At 51.6% G+C, this 19,990-nt stretch overlaps 1 protein-coding gene across 1 annotated transcript; it reads left to right on the top strand.

Moving 5' to 3' along the window:
* The first annotated feature begins 5,956 nt into the window (after positions 1-5,956).
* LOC101754223 (UDP-glycosyltransferase 88A1) lies at positions 5,957-7,934 on the top strand. Its single transcript, XM_004969591.3, has one exon. The coding sequence runs from the start codon at positions 5,958-5,960 to the stop codon at positions 7,662-7,664; it is 1,707 nt and encodes a 568-aa protein (XP_004969648.2). The 5' UTR covers position 5,957; the 3' UTR covers positions 7,665-7,934.
* The last annotated feature ends 12,056 nt before the right edge of the window (positions 7,935-19,990 follow it).

Raw genomic sequence — 19,990 nt, 5'->3', positions numbered from 1 at the left:
GGCGCCTTCTCCAATGTATCGCCGAGTCACTTCGCTCGTGTCGATGAATTACATAATCTAATTCAGCTAATACACGCTAGTAGCTAAATTAAAATTATAAATTACATCACAGGAGTGGCACGCATGTCGAAAATGAACAGCCTCAACCCGGCTGTAATAATTTGTGACACGCAAGCCACATGAATTTATTACACACAGATCATCATATGATTTTGAGGCTATACCATCACATCATTCTCTGCAAAAACGAGTTAGGCATTTCTACGAACGATGCAATGCATCCCTTTTTTATTTAAAACACGATATGGTCTCGTCAGCTGATAACGAATAAAACGGATTTTTCGCATGCTGCCAGCAGGCTAACAGACATGACGTTATAGTCGACTAGCCATTCAGCCGCGTATCGATTGTTTCGCTACATGAACTCACAACCTCGTGGTCAGCCGCGTGACGCTCGCACGTCATCATAAAGACGGCTAGTTAGCCAGTCACATAATAAGGAAGCAAGAACGAAGTAAAACAATCCAATTCGCGCGTAACGCTATTCGCCAAAACGATTTGATCTACAACCAACCATGCAAAAATTTTAATTAGATAAAAAACAGCACAAGCACAACTCTGATACCACTGTCAGTAAACGCGGTATGCGACTCGCTAGCACACAAAAATATAACCGCGTAAACAGGACCACTTGCGAGTAGATGGTCATAGATTATACCTTCGCTTCTCGCGCGTCACAGCGAAAATCTTGATAAAGCGCGAGTAATCGATCCGATCGGCGTCGAGGAAGTAGTCGTACGATTTGACGAAGAGCGCAACCTAGCGACACTTCTACAGCAGTCCACGTGTACAGGATGGGATGATGAACCGGAGTAGGCTAGCACTTCACGGCACGTACTCGGAGATCCCCGCGATCAACCTTTGATCCGGGAGGAAAAACTGCATGTGCGTGCGGCAGGAGGCTGTGCGGCAGGGTGGATTGGCCATTAGGGTTAATCACTTGATTGGCATTTATAACCCTTGCATAATGGGCCAGCACATCCTTATTGAGCCAGGTCCTCTTGGGCATCTCCAACAGATCTCCGCCCTGGTGCTGTGCTTCCTCTTCCGGGTCCCCGTGCTGGGTAATTTGGCCTAGGGAAGAAGTAGTGCAGGGACCTGACAAGTGTTGTCTTCGCTTGATCACGGTTTCGTCAAGTTCATCTGCTCATCATCGTCTTGTACTCTTGTTGCACCTTTGCTCCAGATATACGCCGTCCAAAGGTAATGTAGCATAGAGGAAGTAAACCATGGCAAATGTGATCTCGTTTGATCGCTGTTTGTAAAGTTCGGCGTTTGCTTATCGATCTTGCGCACTCTGTTGATACTGATGATGAAATGGAGTACACATCTGGGACACGAAGGTTGCTGAGTTCAGAGAAATTCGATGTGATCTTTCTTCTAGCCTTATCGTGGCATATCAGTAGGTAACCATTCAGCATGCTTCTGTATATCTCTACAGTTTTCAAGTATCTTCTGCACTTATGTCTGAGTGCATCGCGTCATTCTACTCATGCTACTGTTTCTGTGGATACATTTAGTTGATATATTTGAGCATATATTGGTGGTATATTTCCCATTACTTTTTGGTTGAAGAGAAGCTCCAGTTGCTTTCTTTGTATCGAAAGCTCCTCTGGGTTCAGGGTTCAGGCCAACTCCATTATTGCTCAATGCTCACCAATATTTCTCCCCTATATATTGGGCCGTGCTTTTTGTTGGGCTGAGCCCAGATGGCGTGCTTTCAAACGTCGGGCTTTCTTCATTTACCCGTCTAACAAGGCCCGCAAGGCCGCAAGTTCATGGCGTGGTGGTGACATTTTTTTTGTTTTTTTTCGGCTCTTTAAATTCAAATTTATTTTACTGCTCACCCATCCACGTTAGTCCACTCAAAGAAATACGAGGAAAAATAAAAGAAACCCCCCAAACCCGACCATGTTTCCCTTTTGTTTTCACGAGATCGTTTCGTCATCAGCTTAATCTAGCCATGGTTTTTCTTTCTAAAAATAAATCTATCCATGTTAAATCCTAAAAAAACTATCTTAGTAACGGTACAAATGTTTGAACAATCCTTGTTCAACTGGCCTACTCGTAAATTTTTTTATTGAACTGGCCCATCTCTTTATGTCGTGCCCTGCCCACGAGGCCACGTGTTACGTGTCAAAGGCTCTTGGGAAAGCCGGAAACGGGCGATTGGTAGGGTGGCCAGGCCCGAGAGGTGCAAGTTGGCCTGATTGGTAGAGTGGATGAGGTCATGGGCCAGGCTGACGAGGTGCAAAAGGGAGCAGGCTAACGAGGTGCAAAAGAGGGCTACCAACCTGCACCGCTGGAACGCTCGTTTCACGCGGTGAGGTGCAGGAACGCTAAAATCGATCGTTCCACGCGATGCAGGTTCGAATCATTGGTTGCGATAACCACCGGTCGCTTGTTTTTACCTCACTCAACGTGCGGAGGCCGTAGCGGTGATCGGCGTGCGGGGACTGTGGCAGCGCTCGAGGTGCGAGGCCTGCGACGGAGCTCGGAGGTGCAAGGGCCGCGGTGGAGCTTAGAGGCGCTGGACGAGCGGAGGCGTGCGGCGGCGCGTGGCGAAGCGCGGAGGCGCCCAAGGGTCCGCAACGGAGCGCGGAGGACCCATTCCCGCGGCCAGCGTTCGTGACCCCCACCTCCCTCGCTAGCACCCGCGGCCCTCCTGTCCACTATCGAAAGCATCCGTGGAAGCTAGAAAACAAATTTACATCCCTGAAGATGCCGAAATTCATTTTGATGCTGGGGATAGTGGAATTTGAGCTCGCCTTTTGTCTCGACCTGCAATGGAATGCTGACCATGAATTCTCAAGTCATTTAGCGCACGTAGATCGAATCAAATTGCTTTAGAGGAGCACCAGAGGCTATTGCTACGGAGGCAGAAGCTTTTGGCATACCTGCTTAAAGTGAACGAGAAGATTTCCAGGATGGGGCTGCAAGCAAGCTTGGAGTCGAGGTCGACGTGGTGGCGCCGTGAAGGGTGGGGGTGATGGAGGACGACCGCGAGCCTGTTCACTTCAACTTATAAGTCGGCTGAAAAGCTGAAACGGCTGATTTGTTGTGAGAGGAAAACACTGTTTGGTGGCTGATAAGCCGGCTGAATAAGCTGAAGCGAACATGCCCCACGTCCCTCGTGTAGCGCTGCGCCGTGCGTGACCTTGAGCGCCTCGCGACCGCCATGGCTGGCGAGACGTCCAACACGCAGCTCCAGCCTGAGGCCCGCATGAAGCTCGAGGAGATGGAGCGGCGGGTGTGGGCGGAGTGGCGGGAGCGAGCTGCCGCAGCCGGGGGCAGGCAACGCGACGCAGGGCGAGCGTGGCCGCGGTGGCACGGGCGAGCGGTAGTAAGTCCACCATTGACAAGGTATGCCCACCCATTTGCAGTCTGACAAATACAATCTCAACGTAGCCAGTACCATAGGCTGCAGATTTGTCAATCAACATCTCTACTGACTTTTTTTGTTTTTTAGCCCTTTTTGCGGAAGATTTCACAAATACGTCCCTGGCGGAACCAATTCCAAAAATGGACCCTTAGCTTGGATGGCGCCAAGCTTACACATCTTGGCGCCAGCCATCCTGACCCCAAGGTCCATGCGCAGCTGCTGACGCGGATGCCGACGTGGTGGGAGCTTGGCGCCATCCCCCCGCCACTTCGGCATCCATACCAGCAGCTGTGCATGGATCTTGGCGCCAAGCTAAGGGTCCATTTTTGGAATTGATTCCACCAGAAGCGTATTTTTCGAGAATCTTTCGAAAAAAGGCTAAAAACAAAAAAAGTCGGACATCTCTGCACCTGATTAGCTCGAGTCTGGCTGAGACAGTCCAAGCTGCCAAACGCGCCCTGTATGCACGTCAGCACCCCTGCGTGGGATTTTATTGCTGGATGAACAAAGCAATGACATAATACACCAAGGCACCAACCATACAAAAGCACTTTTTACCTTTCTTTCCAAAGAAAGGCTTTACTTTTAATTTATCTTTTCTACGGCCAGGTTCAACATAATGGCCACCAAACCTAACCTGCTATGGCGATCCTCAGGTTCCGGAGCTATTCGGTTTGTAAATACTACGTAACTGGCTTTATAGTTGATTTAGATCTTTGCTCCCTCCGTCCTAAAATATTATAGTTGATTTAGATCTTAACTTCCTCCGTTCCAAAATTCTATTGGTTTTAACTTTTCTAGATACATAACTTTTACCATATATCTAAACATAGTATATATCTAGATGCATATTAAAATCCATGTATCTAAAAAACCAAAATGAATAGTAATTTGGGACGGAGGGAGTAAGATCTAAACCAATATCTGGCATGTTTGAATCTAATCTGCTAGATTTTTAAAAGTTGGAATGCACAATTTGGTAAAAATTAAAAAAACTAAAGAGAGACAGATCAGCTCGTGTTTTTTAAGCAAGATTCCACACTAATCTTGGTGGATTGAATGGACCTAATCAACCTAGGGAGCAGCCGAGCATGCTACAGGAGCTGAGGGACAGACATGCAGCGATCCCATTATGTCATCGATGACATACGCCGCGCATCTCTCCCACTAATGTTGAAAAAGATGTGGGTTGCTATCGATACGCCGGCATGTTGTAATTCCACTCCATGGCTGATGGCTCGGTCTGTGCTACTTCTCCTGTACTACTACGTGATGTAGGACCAGCGGAGTGACGAAGCGTGTTGCTCACTTTTCCTTCCACTAGCAAATCCATACCATCATAACGCTACGTGCCATTGTGGCAAGATTGTCCACGCAAACGCAACCATATAATATAACACAGGAGACTCGGAAAAAATAACGTAACGAGCAAGAGCAAAACAGTCGAATGGATCCGGTGAGGTAGCGGCCGCGGACGAGCCATGTCTTTCTCGGCCCCACGAGCTATCTCTATCTAGGAGAGCTACCCCTGTCGCAGCCACCCCGTGGCGGTCGGGCCTCGCGCGCGCCTTTAGCGTTTGGTTACGGGAATAATTGGAACCGGTTAGGTTCATCCTATTTGTTTGACTGGATTCAACCTATCTTGTGGTTGAACGAGAGGAATGGGTTCGTTCTAGTCTTTTGTTTGGTTGAAGAAGTTGAAAGGGATAGAATGGATGTCATTGTATCACCGTTAGCAACGGATTCTACCTGTTAGCTGTGGGGCTATCTATCATCTTTTTTTACCTCACCTTATCTACCATAGAGCTTTTACAAAAATTATAGTCCTATCATCCGGCTACACTTCTCGTTTTAGCTGAATTGTTACTTGCCAGTGTAAAATTTGGAGGAAATTCGAGCTGAACTTGTTGAGTTTCGCAGCTAAGGCACCGAACTGATTCAGTTCACACACGCCCGTTGCCCGACCTTTTCAGCACAACATCGCGCAGCCGTCAACCTCCAGCGACCGTCCCCATCGCGAATGGCCGCGTAGATCGGCCCGGAGCTGCCACGTCGCGCACCTGGACGCGCTCCCGTCCACAATCACGTGCTCTAGCTCTTTAACTAGCGCCCCCGACCTCCTCTTCTTCTTTCTCTCGCCATTTTCTTCCCCACGAACAAAGCTCAATTCCTCCCGCTCACAACTTCATCACCTCCCCTACTCCGCCCCTGACCCAATAGCACCGGACCTCGGCGACCCTAACACTGGGAATCGCGGTTCCTGCACCCGCCCATGGCCATGCGCCGCCATCACGACCTCACCATGGAGCGCCACCTCCCGACCTTTCCCAATGCCACCCGCTCCTCCACGCCGGCCTACTCACGTGGCCTTCCCCACGCCGGCCTCCGCCACGCCACCTCGCGCCGTGTCGGAGGCAGAGGCACACGCCTGCGCCTGCTCGGACAAAACGGAGCAACACGGTGTCCCAAGTAGGTTGGATGCGTCCGTTCGTTTTGAGTGGACGCACTCGACCGCATGGGGAATATTTCTCTCACGGACGGATCCAAACCACTTCATTTTTCAACCAAACGCAGGTCCACATGGATCGAACCCGTTCCAACACACTTGTACCCTGGAACCAAACGCACGCCTGTAAAGCGCCATGAAACAATCCAGGATATCCCCGCTCGCCCGGTCGCTCCCACGGCAGTCGGCAGATACGCGCTGTCCAGCACTCCTGGGCGCACTCGCCAAAGCACACGCCAATCTTTCGGGGAGGAAATGGAGGGCGCCGGCGCAGCGGCACCAACGATCACCGCCGCCGCGACGGGGCGGCGGCCGGTGGTGCTGTACCCGTCGCCGGGGATGGGCCACCTGGTCTCCATGATCGAGCTCGGCAAGATCCTCGGCGCGCGGGGGCTGGCCGTCATCATCGTCGTCATCGACCCGCCCTACAACACGGGGGCCACGGGCCCCTTCCTCGCGGGCGTCTCCGCGGCCAACCCGTCCATCTCTTTCCACCGCCTGCCCAAGGTCGAGCTCCTCCCGCCCGCCGTCCGGACCAAGCACCATGAGGCGCTCACCTTCGAGGTCATCCGCGTCTCCAACCCGCACCTCCGGGACTTCCTTGCCGCCGCGTCCCCGGCGGTCCTCATCGTCGACTTCTTCTGCAGCATCGCACTCGGCGTCGCCAGGGAGCTCGGCGTGCCGGGATACTTCTTCTTCACCTCCGGCGCTGAGGTCCTCGCTTTCTTCCTGTACCTCCCGGTGCTCCACGCGCGGACCACGGCGAACTTCAAGGACATGGGGGAAGAGCTCGTGCACGTCCCCGGCGTCCCGCCGTTCCCGGCGACGCACGCCATCCTGCCGCTCATGGAGCGCGACGACGCGGCCTACGACGGCTTCCTGGACGCCAGCCCCGAGCTCTGCCGCTCCCACGGCGTCATCGTCAACACGTTCCGCCAGCTCGAGCGGCGCGCCGTCGAGGCAGTGGTCGCTGGCCGCTGCACGCCGCCAGAACTCCCGACGCCGCCCGTCCACTGCATCGGCCCGCTGATCAAGTCGGAGGAGGTGCTGGGCAACGGCGGCGAGGAGTGCCTGGCGTGGCTGGACGCGCAGCCGAAAGCCAGCGTGGTGTTCCTCTGCTTCGGCAGCATCGGGCGGTTCAGCGCGGAGCAGATCAGGGAGGTGGCGGCGGGGCTGGAGGCCAGCGGGCAGCGGTTCCTGTGGGTGGTCCGCGCCCCGCCCAGCGACGACCCGGCGAAGAAGTTCGACAGGCCGCCGGAGCCGGACCTGGGCGCGCTCCTGCCGGAGGGGTTCCTGGCCCGGACCGAGGGCAGGGGCCTCGTCGTCAAGTCGTGGGCGCCGCAGCGGGACGTGCTGGCGCACGCGGCCGTGGGCGGTTTCGTGACGCACTGCGGCTGGAACTCGGTGCTGGAGGCCGTGATGGCGGGCGTGCCGATGGTGGCGTGGCCGCTCTACGCGGAGCAGCGGATGAACCGGGTGTTCCTGGAGAAGGAGATGCAGCTGGCCGTGGCCGTGGAAGGGTACGACGGCGAGAGGGAGCTCGTGGCAGCCGAGGAGGTGGCGGCCAAGGTGCGCTGGCTCATGGAATCCGACGGCGGGAGGGTGCTCCGGGAGCGCACGCTCGCGGCCATGCGGCAGGCGCACGACGCCCTGCGCGAAGGCGGCGAGTCGGAGGCCGCACTGGCCGCGCTCGTCGACCAGTGGAGACGCGCTTGACCTTGACGTGGTAAAGTTCAAAGGTGCGAGATGATGCGGATTCTGTGGGGAAGAGATGGGTTGACGCGACCGGGGTTGGCGCACACTTGTTCACTAGGGCAGGTGGGCCAGCAGTCATCACGACATGGTCGTCGCTGACTCACTGTGGCGTCGTTGTGAGTTTGTTCTGGGGTCAAGACTCAATAGTGTAGCAGCAGCAGACATGGCTATTCCTCTGTTTTGGATGCGGAAGTGAATAAACATCGGTCATTAGTGTTAGTGACTTGAGTACCTTCCTCTCTGCAAGAAAACTCAGAAGAGCTTCCGGAGTACATTGGCGTAAATCACCAGAGATCGATGATATCCACCGCCAAAAGACGATAATCTTTCAATTATATTTTTTGGTAGGGTTAGCATACTCCCTGCAGTCAAGTAAACGTTTCAGACGAGAAAACAAAGCAGGAGCAGAAAAGGCACAATAGTCATCTTGGTCCCTCAATTTTGCTTTGAGGGTCAAGTTCGTCCCTCAACTTTCTAATAGGCCAATCTAGTCCCTCAAATCTTATTTTTTGATAGGCTAATCTAGTCCCTCAACTCTTATTTTTGAGTCAAATTCATCCTTGTGCTAATTTTGAGCTCCAAATTGGCATGAGACTAATGCGAAAAGTCAAATTTACCTTTAGCTCTTTCTTCCCTTCATTTTTCACACAACGTGATGAATTTGGTGTAGGTTTGAACATCGTTCTCAGTTAAGTGCTATGACTTATGATCGACCCAGCTAAATATATAACATTTGTACTGATGCCATGTACATATATAATCTGAATTTTTCATGTGATTTGTTGTGGCACGTGGACTACGGATGTATCATGCCGAACTTTCAAATTAAGCAAAATTATTGCCAGGTACCTTATCATTTTTTTGTGGTCTGTGAAATGTCAAGTGATGATTCTCTACCGTGTCCCCTCTACTAGAGATCGCTTGCTACTAAATTCTGTTTTCATCACAGCTAGTTCTTTGTTCTATTAAGCTTTGGTTCCAAGGTATAATTTGATCAAATTGCTTGTTTTTTTATAATAAAGAAGATATTTGGAAACAACCGAGCATTAGTCTCATGGCAAGAGCAAAAAGATAAGAAGGAACCAAAGGTAAAAATGACTTTCTACGTGAGTCTAATGCTAGCATGGAGCACTACATCAGCATAAGGATGAGTTAGATAAAAATAAAAGTTGAAGGATTAGAATGATCTATTTAAAAGTTAAGGGACGAATTTGACCCTGAGGTGAGGCATGCCTATTTTGCCGGTAGAAAACAACCTGGTTTTGCTGCATGAAACGTCACGGTCTAATCTTGGTGTAGTACTTACGTCACGGTCTAATCTTGGTGTAGTACTTAGTAGTGAGCCAGTGGCATTGCACCCCACCTGAAGTAATTCTTTTTTTGATACGACCCATGAATTCGAGGCACGTTCATTCACAGAACAAGTGACTAATGCTTTCCTTTTCATTGAAGAACAAATAGTGTCGTCTTCCCTAGTCAGCATTTTTCGTTGCACGATGTTCTGTTGGGTAATCAAAATTGTAGCACCAAAGCACTTAATTCTGAGGCAAATCAATTGCAGTACCTGCAAGTAGAATCAAGCCTGAATACTCATTGGTGGCCGCATATTTTAGCAGATATGCAATTTACTTAGACCTTGATATGACTGACCAAAGGGGATTCCAGAACCAACTGAAACACTAGTTCACAGAACCACCAACCATGTGGAACGACGGCCATTGTATTTTTCGTAGATTAGCCCTGTGATGCGGCATCTTCAGATGACCATGGTCCATGTCTGCTGCTAGACCCGATTCAACTTGCGCTTGAAAAGGGGCACATGGAAATTGTTGATTCTATACCAATGACTCATGGATATAGTGGTTGCCACTGCCAAATGAGCCCTTCTGGGAAACAACGTGATGTCGCTCGCGTTGCACGGTGCAGACTCTCCAACTCTCCAAGAACAAGAAATATGGTGAAACCTGGCTCCATGGTGGAAATAGTTGCAGTCGGTATCAATCCGGTGCAGCGGTTGAGTAAGGCGTTGGCACGCGATGGCAATTCCTCGAACACCCGGTGTGCGCGCAGGCTGGCATACACGAGAGATGCCAGGCTCAAGATGTCAACCACGAGTCCCGACGAGGTCGGCGATGGCACTGCGACAGAGGCTTTCATGGCTGCAGGCGCCGGGTGTTGACGTTGGGGATCGATCGTTTCGTCGATCAGTTGGAGGGCACACAGGTGTTGATGTTGCTGGGCACGATGTCGTTGGCTGATGAACGCACTATCCTCGGTTCGAGGACGGACTCCTGCCTCCCTAGCGATGGTCGACGCCTCAGGCGCTTGAGCTCGGTACGGGAGGCCTCTGGAAGCCGAGGTCGCCGAGGGACCCGTTCACCCAAAGTACCCAACCACGAAACTTTTCCAAGCTGCTCAGCACGGTCCTTCGACATGGGCCACTCCAGTACCGGTGAGCAACGTCAATAGCGCGACAGCCTCGACGCCAGGCTCGACGGAGGTGCTGGAGGTGCTTGACGAAAACCACGACATCAACTCCCCTCCGCCATGGCCATCGCTGTCGAGTGGCTCTCGACCGACCACGCAGTCACGCACAACCACGGCGAGCTGGAGCCTGGAGGTGCCCTATCCACAATATGAGCACGATACACAAGGCCACGCGCTTCCTCGACTACTGCGCCGCCGATCAGGTCCAGTCGTCGAGCGCGGCAGCCGCGAGCGCGCGACACCTGGCAGGAGCGGTGGCCGGCCTTGGTGGTCGCAGGCATCGGCGACTAGGGGGCGTTGGATAGCAGGGTTAAACTTTATTCATGTCACATCGGATGTTCGGATGTTAAATATGAGCTAAGGCTAAATCGCGAGACGAATCTATTAAACCTAATTAATCCATAATTAGCGAATGATTGTTGTAGCACCACATTGTCAAATCATGCACCAAACACCCGAGGTGAGGCTACCCGGCGGAAGCGGGAGGTGGGCGGGGCCGGGTCAGACCGGCGCAGGGGTTGCAGCGGGTGGCCGTGCCGCCGACGCACACGAGTGCAGCGGCGAGTGGGCTCAGGGCGCGGGGCACAAGGCGTGCAACTTGTGCGAAACTGCGAATCGGCTGAGAAAGAGATTGCGTGACATCACAGTTCTCTCACATGTGGGCCCGTGGGTTCTTGAGCCCACATGTCAGCGAACATGTGATGATGCACCGTCAAGCCCGAGGACGCAGCTGCTGCTTGCTGGCAAGAGGCGGTTGCCACTTGCCAGGAGCGGTGGCCGGCCTTGGTGGTCACAGGCATTGGCGACTAGGGGGCGTTTGGATACCAAGAGCTAAACTTTAGTCCTATCACATCGGATGTTCGGATGCTAATTAGGAGGACTAAATATGAGCTAATTACAAAACTAATAGCAGAACCCCTAAGCAAAATCGCGAGACGAATCTATTAAATCTAATTAATCTATCATTAGCGAATGGTTACTGCAGCACCACATTGTCAAATCATGGACTAATTAGGCTTAATAGATTTGTCTTGCGATTTAGCCTAAGGGTTGTGCAATTAATTTTGTAATTAGCCTATGTTTAATACTCCTAATTAGTGTCAAACATCTGATGTGACAGGGATTAAAATTTAACCTCTATCTTTCAAACACCCCTTAATGCAGCCGCAAGTCCCTTTCCAACAAATCAAAAGGCTAGGGTAGCATCTCTCTCTCTCGGTTAGCCGCGCGCGCTCCTGCTCCTCCAATCGGATCGAACCGAATGGCGCCGAAGCGCAGCCTCCACAGGAAGAGAGCGCGATCGTGTGCGTACGCCCATCTCGAATTCTGGATCGCGTGTTCCTGCTTTGATCGAGTTGTCCCTTGTTGCGTGGTGATTAATCCTGTTGAATTGTTGACGTGCATCGGCTTCCTGTCATGTTTTTGTCGTGGATCGATATCGGATAGGTGAATGGATTAAATTTGATGTGTGAGAGAATTTGCGTGCGATTCGACCCTTTATTTTGCTGCTCGACTAGTAATCAGTAATCACCTCCTTTTTTTTTGCTGCTCATCGCATTTCCCGGATCGTCGCTCGCTTAATGCTTGGTAGGGGTGTTCGGAATCTCACTTTTAGCTCCCTTTTAGCACATGGGTTCCTAAACAGGGATGCTAAAGGGTGTGTGCTAAAGTTTAGCACCTCCATTTTCTTTAGCATATCCAAAGGGTGCTAAAACTTGCTAAACTTGCTAAAAGTGGTCCCCCAGTCCACATTTTCCCTAGTTCCCCCCCTCTCTCCTCCGCTCCTCTCTTCTCCCTCCTGCGGTGCGTGTCTCCCGCAGCCGCCCTTCTCGCATCTTCCCTCCCGCAGCTGCATCTCCCGCCGCCATCTCCTCCCCGGCCATCCATCCCGCCGCCATCCCCGTCCCGCCGGTCGTCCCCATCGCGCCGCAGTCAACTCCTCCCGCCGGTCCTCCCTTCCCTCCGGTCCTCTGTGTCGGGCCGCCAATCCCTTCTGCCGGTCATCCCCTCACTCTCGCCGGTCCTCCCCTCCCGGCGCCTTCTCGTCCCGCCCGTCCTCCCCTTCCGTCGCCATCCCCGCCCGCAGATCCGCCCCTCCTGTCGCACCTTCGTCTACTCCCCGCGCCGCCCCCTAGATCCACGACCTCCTCGCCGCCAGTCGTCCGCCGCTGTGCCCCCAATCTTCGCCCGGTGCTCATGGACGGCCACGGTGATGACGGGTTGCATGAGTTCTTCTCCCTGCCGGATCCACAATTCCCCCCCGGCAGCTTCGATTTCTTCTCGCACCCGGAATCTTCCCGAGCTCCCCGTGAGGGCATGCAGGCCCTGGACCTCAACTCGCAGGTGGAGGATTTCCCCGACCTCAACTCCTACTTTGAATTCCTTCTTGGAGATAGAGTACCCCGGGGCCGTGGAAGCCATTTCCTCAGCTTACGCGTGCTTCGCAATGGAGGATGAGGCAGTGGCGGCAGCAGAGGAGGCGACGGCCGCAGAGGCGCTGGTGGCAGCAGAGGAGGCGGTGGCAACAGAGGCGGCGCTGACAGTAGAGGGGGTGGAGGGTGTGCAATGAGGTCTTTGTTCTCAGGTTCCTTGCCCGAAGGTGGTGCCGACAGTGGAGGTCGTGGTGGAGGACGTGGTGGTAGCCGCGGATCTCATCGACGAACAACCAGTGCTGGTGATGTAGTGGCCTTTGAGGGAGACAATGTGGTTGATATTGACGAAGAAAATGGTGACGATGGTGCAAAAGCTGTGGAAGTTATTTTCCCCGGCTCCAAGGTATTTTGTTGCACCCATCCTCTTCTTCATTGTTATGCAATTTTGATGTGGTATATATGTGAAATATGTGTGCTACGTGGATGGTGATAGTTCTCAGGTCCAGTCCATTGTTTTATATGATACCGAGTAAGCTGCTAAGTCAAGATTTATAGGCATGCAGATTTCGTTAAGTAGCAGGTATTTTCATTTGAGTTGAATTGCACAGCTTGTTTCATTTCTATGACCCATTAACCAGTAGATCAGCCATGGATTCCTAATTACTGGTAGATGAGTCAGAGTCTTAGCAATTGTGTAATGTGTGGCTGATTTGAGAATATGTGTGGCTGGTTTCATCAGTAATATGTGATTTACTTCCAGTGCTGATTTGAGAATGTGTCTTGCCTGTTCTTACTAGATAAAAAGTGACAAAGCACAATGGACAGAAAGAAATATTGGTTTGTTCTGTGATTTGTGTGTAGAGCAAATTAGATCAGGAAACTGTCACAAAGGTACCATGTCTGCAAGAGGTTATAAGATAATTGCAGAAAAATATTTCATGGTTATTGGTTTGAGGCATGACAAGACGCAGTTGAGGCACCAAATATGTCAACTGAAATCTCTGTATGTTTTCTAGAAAGAACTGCAAAAGTAGAGTGGCCTTGGCAGGAAAGCTGATGGTACTGTTTCTGCCCCAAAATGGTGGTGGGACCAAAACACTAAGGTGAGAGGCATAGGATTTATTTCCATGCAGTTAACATTCACTATATTTGCTGGGTTGACATATCTAATCTGAAAATGCAATTGATTTGCAGTGCAAACCACACTATGCTAAATTACAGGATTGTGCTCCTGAGTACCTTGATCAGCTTGAGGAAATGTTCCATGATGTCATAGTGGATGGGTCGACCTCATTTGTGGCTGGAGTTGAACAGGAAGAGTAACAAGATGGTGAAGATAAAGAAGATGAGGATGCTGACTAGGATGGGTCTTTTTATGACCTTGATCATAGCCCACTGAGCTCTAACAGCAGGAAGAGGTCAAGTACAAGCACCAGGTCCACTGCCACTAGTCCTGGAAAGAGGTCCAAAAGCCCAATAGTTAAGATGATGAGCAATCTAGTTGCTAAGTTGTCTGCCTCTGATGATGCTACTCATAGCATATTCAAGAATGTGGAGAATCCTACTCAATCTATCAATAAGAGAAGATAGAAGACGAACAAGATGACAGTGGTGGCAGAGGATGTTAAGAGGTGCAAGCATGTAACGACCTTGGTTAAATTAGCTAAGTTGATCTCAAGACAAATCCCAAATCTGCAGTCTCCATCAGCCTGACCCCTGAAAACTCAAAAAATCGCACCAACCCGGCAAACGGCAGCTCTTCTCTAAGTCCCGAAACCAGTGTTCCTCCAAAATCTTAGAGCTGTGGGAGAGCCAGAGACTGGATGGTGGACCCACAACCAGATCCCCCGGATCTCTTGAGTCAAACGCGCCAGAACCAGCGTGCGCCCCGCTTCAGAACCTCTCCGCCGCGTGGCTCGACCTCCCCGACGAGCGCCGCCTCGCCCAGTCGCCGGCCGTGACAAGATAGATCAGCGCGCTTCCTTCCCAATCCCACACGATAGCCCCTGCATCCCTTTCTGCCTCGCCTCGTCTCGCTCGCACCCTCGCCGGCCACGCCAAGGCGTTCTGTCGCCGCCACGACAGAGGATTTGCTGCGCCAGACGCCTCGCATCCCGCACCCATCACCTCGCCCGAATCCCCGGCCGCACGCCCTGATGCCTTCCGGCTTTTTCGTCTCCCCCACAGTCGCGCCGCCCACGTGCGTGCTCCACGACGATACCGCCCTCGCCAACCATGGTTCCGGCAGAGACAGCTCCTTTTTCCATCTCGCCAGTAACGTGCCCCGGCAAGCTGCTGTTCTGCGCTCGCTAGTGCCGCCGCTCACCCTGTCACCTTGCCTGCTGCGACCTCGCTTGCAGTGCCTTCCTTCCTGTCACACGCTAGTTAAGTCGCCGCCCACAATCCGCCGCTTGATGCGACCAGACCGTGCTCGCCCTCGCCCACTCTTCATCCCGGTAAAACCGCGCCTGCGCCGACTTTGTCTCCAGTGCCCAATGACCAAAGGCCCTATCCCCGAAGCTCCGCTTCGCCACCCAATCGCCGCCACGACAGAGTACTCCACCCTCTTCGACCTGATCTTCGCGCTGCTCAAACTCTCTCTCTTCTGCGCAGCTATAAAAGGGAGTACCAGAGCCCCTACCGGAGTTTCCTTCGCCATCGCTGCTTCGCCGCACCTTACTCTGCTCGCACTTGAGCACTACCGCTTAAGCTCTTGAGGAAGTTTCTCTCTCCACTTAAACCCGCTTCTCCCAACCCACCAGCTGCCTGTTTCCTCCGCACGGTGCTAGAGCTTGCTTGTTGTCCACAAGAAGCACCGCCGCTGCCGGAGCACCGTCGAACCTCGCCGCCGTCCAAGCCTTAGCGCCTTAGTCCTTCCGCCTAAGTCTGTTCCTTCCCGACCCCAAGACTTCACCAGTAGGCCTGAAGGTAAGCTGCTGACCCCTTCTCGGTTCGCCCGACCCCTTTTTCCGTCTCGCCCGACCCTGTCTGTTTCGCCGACCCTTGTCCGCCTCGCCCGAGGGCTCAACTATATCTTTTTCTTTGACCCGAGGGTATCTGTGTAAAATTTCGGGGACTTCTCTGTGTTAAGTCTGAGGACCCCGGTACAATTATTCCTTAGGTCTGAGAGTCAGATCATAAGTTTCTCCCAATCCGACCCTTTTGTCCTGTTCTCCATCAACTGAAGCTTGGAGTTCCACACTTTTGCTGTAGCTTTGCTACAAGTGTCTGAGCTAAAGCGTGCAAGTGTTATTGAAATAACCATATAAATGTTTAACCCCTGCATTTGCACTTTTGTGTAGAGTTAAATCTCACCGACGGCACATATGAGCTGCATCCGGTGCCAGAAGACGGAGCAGTAGCTGAGCCGCCGACCGCAGGAGCTGAAGCAGAACCCGTAGAGGACCAGTTTGCCTCCACCCTGCTCGAAGGCAAGCCCCGGAGCATGAACCCAACTTTCTAAACTTGCACATGCCTTTCTTCGTGTGTATGTGCATTTACGTTATAGGAGTTGTTTGAAACCATAGGTGCATGACTTAGTTTCCTTGATCTGAACAAGCCTGATAAGTCCGAGTAGTTGCAATGCTTAATAGGGCTTGGTAAAAGTCGAGTGGTTTCCTGTCACTCGCGAGTTATAGGAGTTGGTTGTTCTCCTTCTGGTTACAAATATAAGGACGGTGGACGGGGCAGGGCCTGGTAAACTCTTTGGTGGTTGGTGGATCACCCCGTCTGTCTATAAGAAGTTGCTTAAGGTCGGAAAGTGTTGGTGTTCGTGATCAAGTGTTTGAAAGTACTAATCTCATACCCAGTATGGGCTGGGGAAGCCTAGTACCTGATTGAACCTGGACATGAGCGGTTCGATCCACTGTCTCTGGAACAGAGTTTCCCCTGCGGCCGCATGTGGTGGCAAGTGTGGTCGCAGAACGGCAGAGGCCGGGTCTGCGGAACATTGCACCAAGGGAAGTGGGCCCGACACGGGTCAGGGGATTGATGGGGACGGTCGACACAGGAAGCGACCCTCGGTGGTGCGCGGATGTCGTGAGGTTAGGTTCGCCATGCATGGTTAAGGAACTCGAATCGATTCGTCTGCTTCTCACAGTTTGAAACTGCTTGATCGCTATGCTACACTGAGTAAACATGGAACATGATAATGATATGAACTTGATGTTGAGCTATATATACATAATGTTTGATCTGTGTTTTCTTAGCATAAGTTGCAAAAGTAGGCTGGTTAATGAACTTAGAACCGGAGCTAAAACATTGAAAGTAAGGACCTACTATAGTTGCTTTTGGCAAACAAAGCCCCTCAGCCAAAGAGCCTTGCATGTCTAGAAGTGGTGGAATAATTTTTCCACCGGTCGGTTAAGTTTTGTTGAGCTTAGAAGCTCAGCCTTGTTGCGACACCTCTTTTCAGGTGAAGTTGAAGCTTCCGAGTGTGCTGTTGTTGGCACTTGGCCGCCCCAGCTTCCTCCTGGGTGGACGGTTGAGTGGGATCCCTCCTCGGACGGTGAGGAGCGGGATCATTGATGTCCTGATCGGCCTCATCAGGGACATCCGACCCCGGCGCTAGCTTCCGCTATTTTATCTTTCCGCTGCTTTTTGAATCTTGTAAAACTCTGATTTTTGAACCAGTGTGTAATAAATCGTTGGACTACTTCTTTGATCTGTAGTATTCTCTGGAACCACTCTCCTTCGTGTGAGCTATGCTAACTCGGTCCTGTCTAAGTGGTTTTATCGGATGAAATCCGACGGATCGTCGAGTTAACTTGATTAAAGCATGAGATTCGCGTGTTAGGCGACTTAACCGTGCTTTATCTAAGTTAATCCGAGATGTTCCGGCACAAAGCAGTTGGCTCTAGAATGTGGGGCAGCTCCTGACAGTAGGAAATTGTATGCATGTAATGACATCTGTAGGGACCCGTATAATAGGGAAATTCTTCTGCTAGCTACCCTCTCCTGAAGCAAGGATGGCATTCTTGAAGAGATGGTGCCAGAACCACAATATTGTCTAGTTAGGACTCTTATGTTAGGACTCTTATGTGGCTGTTTGAACTATTATGTTAGGACTCTTATGTGGCTGTTTGAACTCTTATGTGGATATTTGATGAATATTATATGTGGATGTTTGATGAATATTATATGTGGCTATTTCAATTATTATATGTGATTACTAACATTTTTTGTTGTTGCTGAATTAGGATGGGGATGATTATTTTTCAAGTGATTCTGATGGGGATTATTCAATTGAGGCTCACACTGTCATGAAGATGGCACTCATTCGTCGTAAGAGGATTTGGGAAATCTTGAAGGCGGCACTCATGATCGGTATGTACTATGATACTTACATGCACAAAGCTCCAAGGAGGGTAGCTACTGTACCGGGCATAGAATGGGTTCAGGAAACACTATCAAATAGAACCTCTTGCTACAATATGTTTAGGATGTCTTGCCCATTATTTCATCGACTTCATGACTTGTTGGTCGAATCATATGGTTTGAGGACAACAACGATGAAGGCTTTAGGAATGTTTCTATGGATAATTGGTTCACCCTAGTCACTTAGACAAGTTGAGGATCGGTTTGTACGATCATTGGAAACAATAAGCCGCACATTTGATAGTGTTTTGTGTAGTGTTCTTAAGCTAGCAGTACAAATTATTAGGTCAAAGGATCCTGAATTTAAGAACGTGCACCAAAGATTGCAAAACCCTCGGTTTGCTCCATACTTCAACAATTGTATAGGAGCTATAGATGGGACACATGTACCAGGTGTGGTGCCAAGTGATAAGGTGGTTCAGCATATGGGGAGACATGGATATACCACACAGAATGTGCTGGCTATTTGTGACTTCGACATGAGGTTCACATTTGTTGTTAGTGGATGGTCTGAATCGCTACGTGATATGCGGGTGTTCAATGATGCCATAACCAAATATGGTGACAAGTTTCCACATCCTCCTCCAGGTACACTACTTTGTATACGATATTCTCTTCATTTGTACAAATATGGTGTCAACTTCATTTACCTCACAAAATTGTCTTCATTTGTAGGCAAGTTTTACTTGGTAGACTCGAGGTATCCTAACCGTCCGGTTATCTTGCACCGTACAAGGGTATGAAGTACCATCTCCCAGAGTTTCGAAGTGGCCCAATGTCAAAAGGTATGAAAGAGACCTTTTAATTACGCACATTCGTCCTTTAGAAATGTTATCGAGAGGTTTTTTGGAGTTTTGAAGATGAAGTGGAGGATTTTGTTAGGTATCCGGGACGAGGAGAGGCGGCTGCTCGCGAAGGTTCATCGAAGCCTAGGCCGGCTGTACGTGCTCGACGTCACCATCGCATGGCCAGTTTGCCTGGCGGCGCGCACCGACAACGACGCCTGGACTTGGCACGCTCGGTTGGGCCACCTCTACTTCACCGCGCTACGCAAGATGGCGCGTGAAGAGGTGGTCTGTGGCCTGCCTGTGCTCAATCAGGTGGAGCAGGTTTGCGAGGCTTGCCTCGCTGGAAGCACCGTCGCGCGCCATTCCCGCAGAGAGCGCTAGGGCGATCGACTGAGGTGCTCCAGCTCCTCCACGGGGATCTTTGCGGACCAATCTCGCCAGCACCACCCAGTGGGAACCGGTATTTCCTTCTTGTCGTGGATGATTACTCACGTCATATGTGGGTGTCCCTGCTTCCCTCCAAGGATGCGGCTGCAACGGCAATCAAGCGCATCCAGGCGGTAGCAGAGCGCAAGATGGGGAAGAAGGTGAAGGCACTCCGCACTGATTGTGGAGGAGAGTTCGCCGTAGTAGACTTCGAGGAGTACTGCGCCCAACTCGGCGTACACCGCGAGCTCACGGCGCCGTATACGCCCAAGCAAAATGGCGTCGTGGAACGCCACAACCAGACCGTTGTAGGCACACGGCGTGAAGCATGCTGAAGGCAAAGGGCCTACCTGGCGTGTTCTGGGGAGAAGCCATCACCACCGCTGTATACCTGCTGAACAGGTCGTCGTCCAAAAGCATCGGTGGGAAGGCACTGTACGAGTTGTGGACTGGGAGCACGCCGGGGGTACAGCACCTCCGCACGTTCGGGTGCGTCTCCCATGTCAAGGTGACCACGCCGAACCTGAAGAAGCTAGATGACCACAGCCGTTGCATGATCTTCGTCGGGTACGAGCCGGGCTCCAAGGCGTATCGCGTCTACGACCCCATGAACCAGCGCATCCACATCAGCCGCGACATCATCTTCGACGAGGCTGCGCAGTGGACATGGTCCGCTGAGCATGACGGCGAGCCCGCAGACTTCGTCGTCGAGCAGCCTGCACCAATGGAGCCTGCGGTGATCACCGCTACCAGTACGATGACGACGCGTACATCAACATCTCCTTCTGCGCCGAGCTCATCCTCACCAGCACCGTCGACATCCACGTCTCCACCAGGC

The sequence above is a fragment of the Setaria italica genome, chromosome V (assembly GCF_000263155.2).
Source record: "Setaria italica strain Yugu1 chromosome V, Setaria_italica_v2.0, whole genome shotgun sequence".
NCBI classification, from domain to species: domain Eukaryota; kingdom Viridiplantae; phylum Streptophyta; class Magnoliopsida; order Poales; family Poaceae; genus Setaria; species Setaria italica.
Note: the sequence above shows the minus strand (reverse complement) of the source record. Positions and strands in the feature narration are given on the sequence as shown.

Excerpts from the sequence above, each read along its gene's own strand:
- LOC101754223 (XM_004969591.3), top strand. The coding sequence starts at position 5,958 with ATGGGGAATATTTCTCTCACGGACGGATCCAAACCACTTCATTTTTCA.